General features: G+C 51.5%; 1 protein-coding gene across 3 annotated transcripts in view; it reads right to left on the reverse strand.

Moving 5' to 3' along the window:
• Positions 1-710: 710 nt before the first annotated feature.
• Positions 711-9016, reverse strand: part of Map3k14 (mitogen-activated protein kinase kinase kinase 14) — a 45586-nt gene continuing 37280 nt past the window's right edge. For 2 of the 3 annotated variants that reach the window (XM_031354967.1, XM_031354968.1), the window contains 7 exons: positions 8292-8455; positions 7761-7911; positions 6022-6354; positions 5784-5890; positions 4857-5001; positions 2413-2513; positions 1943-2133 (listed from right to left, as the gene is read on the reverse strand). In XM_031354967.1, the coding sequence (XP_031210827.1) occupies positions 1969-2133; positions 2413-2513; positions 4857-5001; positions 5784-5890; positions 6022-6354; positions 7761-7911; positions 8292-8455 (1166 nt within the window). In that variant the 3' untranslated portion in view covers positions 1943-1968. Of the gene's footprint in view, positions 2134-2412; positions 2514-4856; positions 5002-5783; positions 5891-6021; positions 6355-7760; positions 7912-8291; positions 8456-9016 lie in introns of all 3 variants that reach the window. The other variant, XM_031354965.1, reaches the window with a different exon arrangement.

Genomic DNA, 9016 nt, shown 5'->3' on the forward strand with positions numbered 1-9016 from the left:
CCCCAAAGCTCGACATGGTAGCATAAACTCTTATTTGATTCTGGCAGTGGGGAGGCAGAGGTGGGAGGATTTCTGTGAGTCTGAGGCCTACATAGTTCCAGACAGTCAGGGTTACATAGTGAGATCTTGTCTCAAATCCCCATGTCCCACCCCCAAAATTGTTTTTCCTCCTGAGACAAAGCCCCATGTAGCCTAGGCTGTCTTCAAATTCTTCATGTAGCCCAAGGCTACCATCATAGTCAGCTCTTTCTAGGGGCTAGAGCCATATCAGACAGTGCTCCTGTGTCCTCTGCCACCCTACGCTCCGTGATCAAGAAACTCATGCTGGGAAAGTCATCACCACGCCATGCAGACGTTCAAACTAGTACCAGGTAAGTCCTCTGGCTTCCAGGCCTCAGGACAGGCGAGGATGAGTGGGTCATGCAAGCCCCTCCCCTTCTGGTCTACTGGGCTGCCTGGCTTCTTGGCCTCCTCCCTTCAGTCCAAGATTTTGGCCAGGGATATCCTGGCTGCTACAGGAGAAGGGCATACCAGAGTGCAAGGACTGAGCTGGAGACAGCAGGGTAGCAGGACAAGCTCCCAACAGGCTGATGCCGGTCCTTGCTCCAACAACGGGGAGACTTGAAGGAATCCACCCCAACCGCTGTCAGGGTTGTGGAGTATGGCAAGCAGGAAGGCAAAGGAGACATCACAGCCTATAAACACCCATCTTCATTTCCAAATTTTATTGCTTACAGAGCTCCATGCACCCCAGATGCAGCACCGTGGCTGCCATTCATGTGCTGGGGCCAGGTGCTGCCTAGATCCTTGCAAATGGCTGGACAGAAGCTGTCCTGGCTGGTTGGGGTCGGTGGACGAACTTCTCCAGAGGAGAAGTTTCTGTGCCCCTCCCTACAAATGATTCACAGTTAATTTAATGCTACAATGAGTCCTAAGCAGCTACTTCCAAGTCCCACCAGGAGAAGCCCCAGCTAGGGCAATGGGGTGGGGGTGCTCATCTGAAGTCTGAAAGAAGCTTGAGGGGGTCAAGCCTACGTGGATGATGGGTCAAGACATCCCCACCCCCCGGCCTGCTCCTGCTCGTGCAGAGCCAATGCTCTGCTGGAAGGCAGCCAGGAAAGTGCTTTGAGGTCATCGGAGTGCAAAGTGCCGCTGCTGGCCATGTCTTGCCACCGTGAAGTTGGCATGCTGGATGCTGACTGTGTGCCCTAGAGGGTGGAGAGCCCTGCTTCTGTGGCTTTCTTGAGCATCTATCATTTGTAGACCATTCCTATCAGGTGGGTCTCATCATCCTTCACTGCCACAGATGAGGGACTGGAGTGCCAGGGAGCCAGGGGGACTGATGCTGAGGAGGTGCTGGTCCAGCAGCCACAAACGTGAGGCCCGAGAATCACTTCTCTTCAGCATCTTCTATGGTTCTTGGTTGATCAAGGAACTCAACCCAGGACCTGGGCTGCAGTAACCTGAAGGCTTGGTGCATTCTAGTGTCCTTCCCGCTCCTTCCATCTCACACTAGTCAAGGCCTGGGAGGCTAGACAGGAGGGCCAAGGATTCCACAGCCTCTGGGCGGGCATACCTACTGCCTTGCCCTGTAGGGGCTGGGCATGAACCCCTAGACACTCTCCTGCCTTCCTAGGAGTACCTGCTCTTTGTGACTCCAGGCTAGAAGCTGCTCCTCAACCGCTGGCAAGTGCTGACTGATCCACGTGGGCCTGGCTACCTTGTTTGGAGCATCACAGAGACCCCTGTCTTCCTCCTCGTGAGGGAAGAGTTTCTCCTGCTAGGAGCCAGCAGCACTCAGGAGGCAAGTCCTTCGCTGCTCGGCTCACGAGCCCTGGTCTTCGTGCTGAACCAGGGATTGGCAGGTCCCTGAGCAGACTCATCCAGCGTCTCTCAGAGCACCACCGAGTACTGCGATTCGGAGGAAGCCTGCAGTGGCCAGAGTGGAGCTGGTGGTAGAAGACTGGGCTAGGATCGGTTCTCCAGCTGACCGTGCTTGACTCTCCAGGTCCAAGCAAAGCTGCCATCAGGGGCTAGGGTGCACTGCAGGTCGATGCCCGAGTCTGGCACCTCCATGTCATAGCAAACAGGCTGTCCGTCTTTGGTCACCAGGCTGAAAGCAGTGGCTGGAATCTGTGGGTAGAGCAAACCAGTAGGGTTGAGAGGGCAGCATGTGGCGAGAGGCCAGCTAGAGTGGAAAGCCGATGGCCCCCTCCTCCAGTCAGACAGTTAGTGGGGAGAGCACTGCCTACCCTCCACTCTACAGGACTCGGAGGGTCCTCCAGAGACCCTCCACACCCCTTGCCTGTCCTGCCCTGAGACCCGGAGAACAGCTAAGACATGGGCCACTAATTCCCCAGGGCGCAATTTCTCCTTATGTACTGTGTCCCTAAGTGTGACCTGCTTCCTTACCTGGCTGCTGATGCCGGTTGCAATGTCGCCCACCTTGACCCGGTGAAATTCCCGGATGTGCAGGTGTTCGCCATTGAGAGACTGGATCTGGACTTTGACACCTAGAATGCAGAGGCTGAGAGTGAGGGCAGGGCAGAGGCTGAGGGTGGAGGCTGAGAGTGAGGGCGGAGGCTGAGAATGAGGGCAGAGGCTGAGAGTGAGGGCAGGGCAGAGGCTGAGAGTGAGGGCAGAGGCTGGTTACCCAGGGAGCGGGGGAGCAGGCAGGGCCAAGGGCAACCTCTGTGAAGTCACTCGCAGAGTGTAACAGGACTGGCTGGCGTGAAGGAAGCAGCAGAGCACAGATTCAGGTTACGGGGCCTGAACATCACACAGCTCTCCTTGGCTAGCAACACCTGCTAAGAGGCTGGCTCCCGAGGGAGGTAGCATTCTACTCTGGATGTGTAGCAGAAGGCACAGAGAAAGGATCCCCTCACTGAGTCACTGGTTTATCACCTGTCTGTCTTATTACTCTTTATAATTCCTTCATCTACCTTGATTATTTCTTCCTTTTTTTTTTTTTGGAACAGGGTTTTTTTTTTTTTTTTTGAGACAGGGTTTCTCTGTGTGGCCCTGGCTGTCCCGGAACTCACTCTGTAGACCAGGCTGGCCTCAAAATCAGAAATCTGCCTGCATCTGCCTCCCAAGTGCTGGGATCAAAGGCATGTGTCATCACCACTGCTTGGCTATCCTTTTCTTCTTGTTTAGTTCAGTCACTGGAGGCACATGTGACAACACGTAGCTATTTTAAAGTCTTCTACAAACCCAAATGACACAGACTAACTTCCTCTTTTAGTTTAACACACTCAGGACTGGGGGTGCCCCTCAGTGGGTGGACCACTTACCCAGCATGCACAAAGGCCCTGCTCAGCATCACAACCAAAAAGAGATGATGTATTAATATTAATTTTCCTAAAATGGCGATAACAACCTCTCTGTAAAGCCCTCTATTTTATGAGGGGTGACAAGTGACTGTTATTTCAAACTTCATCTCAGGGTCTGGTTGATGTCCTGACTACTCCACGTTTTTGTGGTAAAATGGATAAATAATATAACAAATTGTGTGTAATTCTCCTTCCCCAGAATCCATTTAAAAGCCTCTAGAGAGAGGGATCCAGTGCCTCATCTAGTCATAGAGATGAAAGATTTCCTTTTTTTTTTTTTTTTTGGTTTTTCGAGACAGGGTTTCTCTGTGTAGCCCTGGCTGTCCTGGCACTCACTCTGTAGACCAGGCTGGCCTCAAACTCAGAAATCCAGTTGCCTCTGCCCCGCCCCCCAATTGCTGGGATTAAAAGCGTTCACCACCACTGCCTGGCTCTTCTTCTCAAGGAAGGGTTCTCTGTGTAGTCCTGGCTGTCCTGGACTGTGTAGACCAGGCTGGCTTGAACTGACACAGAGATCTACCTGCCTCTGCTTCCAGAATGTTGGGATTAAAGGTGTATGTGCTCCACCATAGCCTGGAATAAAAGACTTCCAATCCCCACTTTTTCTCTGGCAGAGTGTCACGGATGTCAGGTAGCTGCTCTATCCCTAAGCATCTTCTAAGCCCTTGAGAGTCCCTTCATGACAACTTTGGGTACAATCAAGTATTTTTAAAGTAACAAGCTAATTCCAGAAAATTCAAGATCCAACAGAGACTATTTCTTTTTTAAATATAGAAGAGAGAAAAATCTAAAGATGTAACACAAATTAGGTTACCCATCCTGACTCAGTAAACACTTTTCTTAAATAATCCCACCCTAACCTTATCCCATGCCATTTCTGCTGAGGTTTGAGCATTAGTTGCTTTGAGTCATAACATCCCAATTTTAGCCCAGACAGGAAGCAAACTCATCACGCTTCCGCTCTCTCCAACATTCTTAAACTAGACTGCAGGCAACTTAAGAGTGTCTCTGAGCTAAAGGGGCCTTTGGCATGGCCTTGGGGCCTGGCAGTTACTCACACTGGTCTAGGGAGAGCTGGTACCTATGAGCTGTTAAAGCCCTCTTGGTAAAATCCTAAATTGACTGTGGAGTGAAGCTTGAAAGCAGACATTTAAATGCCCTCTCATCTTCTGACTTCAGAGGCCAGCAGATGACACCGACAGACGTGTTGCTGGTTTCTTGATTAAACTGCTCCTGGGTATGTTCCTACCTTCCTCATCAACAGGCATTTAGGCGGTGCTGTGGTGGCACACGCCTTTAATCCCCGCACTTGGGAGGCAGAGGCAGGCGGATTTCTGTTCCAGCCTGGTCTACAGAGTGAGTTCCAGGACAGCCAGGGCTACACAAAGAAATCCTGTCTCGAAAAAAACAAAGCAAAACAAAAAACCAAAAAAACAAAAACAAAAATACCCACAAACAAACAAAAACAGGCATTTAGTATTCAGCTTCTGGCCCTAGGGTAGGAGAGGGAAAAGTAGGCCTCACCGTTGAAGTAGCTCGGGATGTCAGTAGGCCGCCCCCGGCCCAGCGCGGTGCTGCAGCTGGAGCTTCTTGCCTCTGCTTGGCTGTTCCAGGAGTGCACGCCGGAACTCAGGGTGTCACGTGAGCTCTGAGAGGCCTTCGATGGGTTCTGAACACAAAAGGCAGGCACAGTCTCTGGCCTTGGTTTCCTTTGGACAAGAGGATCTGAACCTCTCTTAGGGTCGGCCCTATGACAGACCCAAGGTGCATTTCTATGTGGGACCAAAGCTACCTCCCCTTCTCCAGACTACCTCACGCGTTTTCTGACTCCGAGGTGTGCGCAAGGCATCCTGTCTCAGTGTGGGGTACAAGCAAGGAGGGGAAGGTGTGTTTCTCTCTATAGAGTCCCAACAAATGTAGCTCAACTATGTAATATAAAGCAGACCAATATATGTGTGTTATTAATAAATTTTTTTTTAAAGACTATTTTTTTTTTTAGATTTATTTATTATTATAAATAAGTACACTGTAGCTGTCTTCAGATGCACCAGAAGAGGGCGTTAGATCTCATTACGGATGGTTGTGAGCCACCATGTGGTTGCTGGGATTTGAACTCAGGACCTTAGGAAGAGCAGTCAGTGCTCTTACTCGCTGAGCCATCTCACCAGCCCAATAAAATTTTTTTTATCACGGGTCTTTTTTCGTGTTTGAGTAGAACATCCTTTTACGCGTGTTTGCTTTAGCCAAACTTTCCTTAATGAGTCTGCCTTATTAGTCTTTTACCCGTGTCCACTTCAGGAAAGCACTCCTTCGTGTGTTTGCCCCAGCAAAACACCATCCAACGCAACTGACTCTCCAAAGAACCCTCCAGTTTCCACCTCAGGGTGACCTCATCGCCCTCGCTCTATCTGCGGCCCTTGCCCTGAGCAAGCGAGCAGCTCGGCAGCTCACCTTTTCACTGTCGTCTGACAGGGAGAGGCTGTCGATGCTGAGGCAGGAGAGGATCTGTTCTTGTTCCTCCAGAGAAAACGGCTGGGACAGGCTGTTGAGAAACAGTTCTGCAGGGGGAAGCGGGAGAGGAAGACAGTGGGAGGGTTGGAGGAGTTACAAGGTTCTCAAGGTCCCCCTATAATAGCCTGGTGGGAGAGGTGGGGGAGCAGCGGGGGTGTGGCCATAGCTGAGCGCCCACCTATCTCCAGCTGCTGCAGCTCCAGTTCTGGCAAGGTTGCTCTCCGGTCTGTGAAGCTGGGGCCTTTGGCAGGCGCTGGGTCCAGGGAGGACAGAGGCAGGGGTTCCCATGTGCCAGACTCCTCCTTGCTCAGGTTCAGGGCTGGTGCTTTGTTCGGTTCTGGTGGTTCTGGCGGGAGAGGAGGCTGCGGCTCAGGGCCCCCGTCTGTGTTGGCCTTGGCTGGTGGGTTTTCTCTAGGTGGGGTAGGTGGGGTCTGGTGGCAGGTGGTTTGGTCTTGGGGTGGAGGTCTTGGTTCTTTATATTCTCCTTTCCAGGGGCTTTTCAGACCTCCCACTGTTAAGAGAGAAAGGTACTCGAGGTTAGAGGGAAATGTGCAGGCATGCAGACACCAGCCCAGGAAGAATGGCCTATCAATTAAAAAATTAAATTTTGTGTGTGTGTGTATATATATATATATACACACATATATATATGGTTATGTGAGTGCTGTGCCCATAGGGCTGGAAGATGGGGCATCAGATGTCCTGGAGTTTCAGTTACAGGTGGTTTTTCACCACTGGGCATGGGTGCTGGGAACTGAACTCTGGTCTTCGGGAAGAGCTGTATGTACGCTTAACTGCTCAGCCATCTTTCTAGTCCCAGCTTTTGTTCCTTTAACTACTGCTGGTCTCCTGCCCATTGCTGAGTTACATTCTGTTAGGCTCCATTCCTGACTTGCTCTCTCTCTCTTATTTGAGACAGGGCTTTGCTGTGTAGTGCAAGCTGCTGCTCTCTATCTTAAAGTCCCCCTGTGTTCGTCTCTTAGCTATGATCACAGACATGCTACAGCCACATGTTTCAGCGTGTTTGTGTTTGTGTGTGTTTGAGACAAGGCTTCACTGTGTAGTTCTGTCTGGCCTACAGCTAGCTATGTAGACCAGGCTGGCTTTGAACTTACAGAGGCTGTTCTGCTTCTCAAGAGCAGGGGAAAAGGCATGTGCTACCACATTCGGTCCTTTTTATTGTTTTATTTATTTTTTAGACAATGTCTCATTCTATATCCCAGGCCTCAAAGTCCAACACTCATCTCTGCCCCCGCCTTCTAGGAGCGGAGATTCCAGGACTGAGTCGACACGCCCTGGAAGATGGGCGTTGCTTTCTTTATTGATTTTTAACTTGCAGTGGAGCTCTTATGGTGAGGAGCTCTCAGGCCTCCTCTCAGGGCTTCTTCTCACCAAGCACTCACCACTTACAGCTTTCAGATCAGTTCCGGGTACTCACTCTGTGCATATGGAGTAGTTTTAAGTGCTGGGCGATGTCCCATCCCCAATCACCTGCTTTTCCCTTGAGGGGCTCGTAATCACTCTCCACTCCCTCTAGCCAACAGGGCTATAGTGCACCAGGAGTGGAAGGTTTGGGTAGGCCTGAGTGCTACCAGGTACCCTCTAGCACGGTTGCAGCCTCATCAATGCCCTCTCGGTGCTCAGGGAGTCCTGTGCTCACGGTCCCACCAGCACTCGGTGCTGCCAACTTTCTGGCTGTTTATGTGTGAGTGGCTACTGGGTGTGCATGGCTTTAATTTGCACCTTTCTGTGTCACAGCCCCTCCTCTTCCTCCACGTCCCAAGCCTGGCATCACCACCTCAAGCTTCCCAGCACTGAGGAAAGACGGGGATTGAGGCTGTTTTTCTCACTCTTGGCCTGTTTTGACCTTCCCTCTGCACACCGCTCTCTGTCGACCCAGGCACACAGGGCTCTTACCTTCCTGTAACGCCTTGCCCACTTTCCTCCGAAGCTCCATGGCAGATGCTCGGTGGACAGGCTCTTTCCTCAGCCCCTCTTGGATGGCCTGGACTGTGAGGGGTGCGCAGGAAGGTGGGATCTCCCTGACAGGTGGAGGCTCGCTGGCAATCTAGAACCCAAAAGGCGACATTCAAGGCCTGTCTCCTCCTCCCCGCCCCCCGCCCCCCCCAGCTCATGTTCACTCTCCACCAATCTCTCCTTCCCTACGCTAACTTTGGGGTCTGCTAAAAGGAGGGAGAAGACTGTGGCACAGCCAGTGGAGAGGCTCCTAGAAAACGGAAACCTGGATCCAAATAGAACAGGAGAGTGCCTGGCAACAAGCTACCATGTTCTCCAGGCCTAGTCTAAAGGAGGCTGGTAGGGCTGGTGGGCCCAGGCAACAGGCAGAAGGGACCTGCCATTGCTCACAGAAGAACAACCGTCACTAGCCTGTGGTCTGGGCCCATAGCTGCTGGCCTCCCTGCACAGCTGTTGGGGGCCATCACTGACCTTGAGACAGAGTGGGCCTCGGAAGTACTGAGTCCAGGGGTGGCAGCCATTGAGCATGTGGAGCATCATGCAGCAGCTGCTCCAGATGTCCACCTTGGCATCACAGGGCTTTCCCATCACTACTTCCGGTGCCATGTGGGTCTCCGTGCCAGGAATGTAGTCCCCTGAGAGCACAGGGCCAGAGGGAGAATCATCATAAATTCAGTGCCCACTCTACTTAATTCCTGGGTTACCTCAGGTGAAATACTTTAAATTACAAGTAATTATGATTGTGTGCATGTATGCAGGAGCAAATGTGTCACGGCCTGCCTGTGGAGGTCAGAGAATAACTCTGTGGAGTTGGTCCTCTCTTTCTACCTTTACATGGGGGGTTAAGTTTGGGCCACCAGGCTTGCAGCAAGTGTCTTTACCTACTAAGCCACCTCACTGGGCTGCAGTTTTACTTTGTTTTTTAGATAGGGTGTCTCTTTGTAGTCCTGGTTGTCCTAGAACTTGCTTATGTAGACCAGGCTGGTCTTGAACTCTGATCTGTCTGCTTCTGCCTCCCACATGCAGAGATTAAAGGCGTGCACCACTATGCCTGGTTGTTTTTTATTTTTATTTTTATTTTTTGAAACAGAGTCTCACACTGTAGCCCGGGCTAGTCTTGAACTCACAGCAACCCTACATCCTACTTCAGCCACCCAAGTTCTAGGATTCAGGTGTGAGCCACGCTGCCTACCTCG

The sequence above is a fragment of the Mastomys coucha genome, unplaced genomic scaffold, assembly GCF_008632895.1.
Source record: "Mastomys coucha isolate ucsf_1 unplaced genomic scaffold, UCSF_Mcou_1 pScaffold5, whole genome shotgun sequence".
Taxonomy (NCBI): Eukaryota; Metazoa; Chordata; class Mammalia; order Rodentia; family Muridae; genus Mastomys; species Mastomys coucha.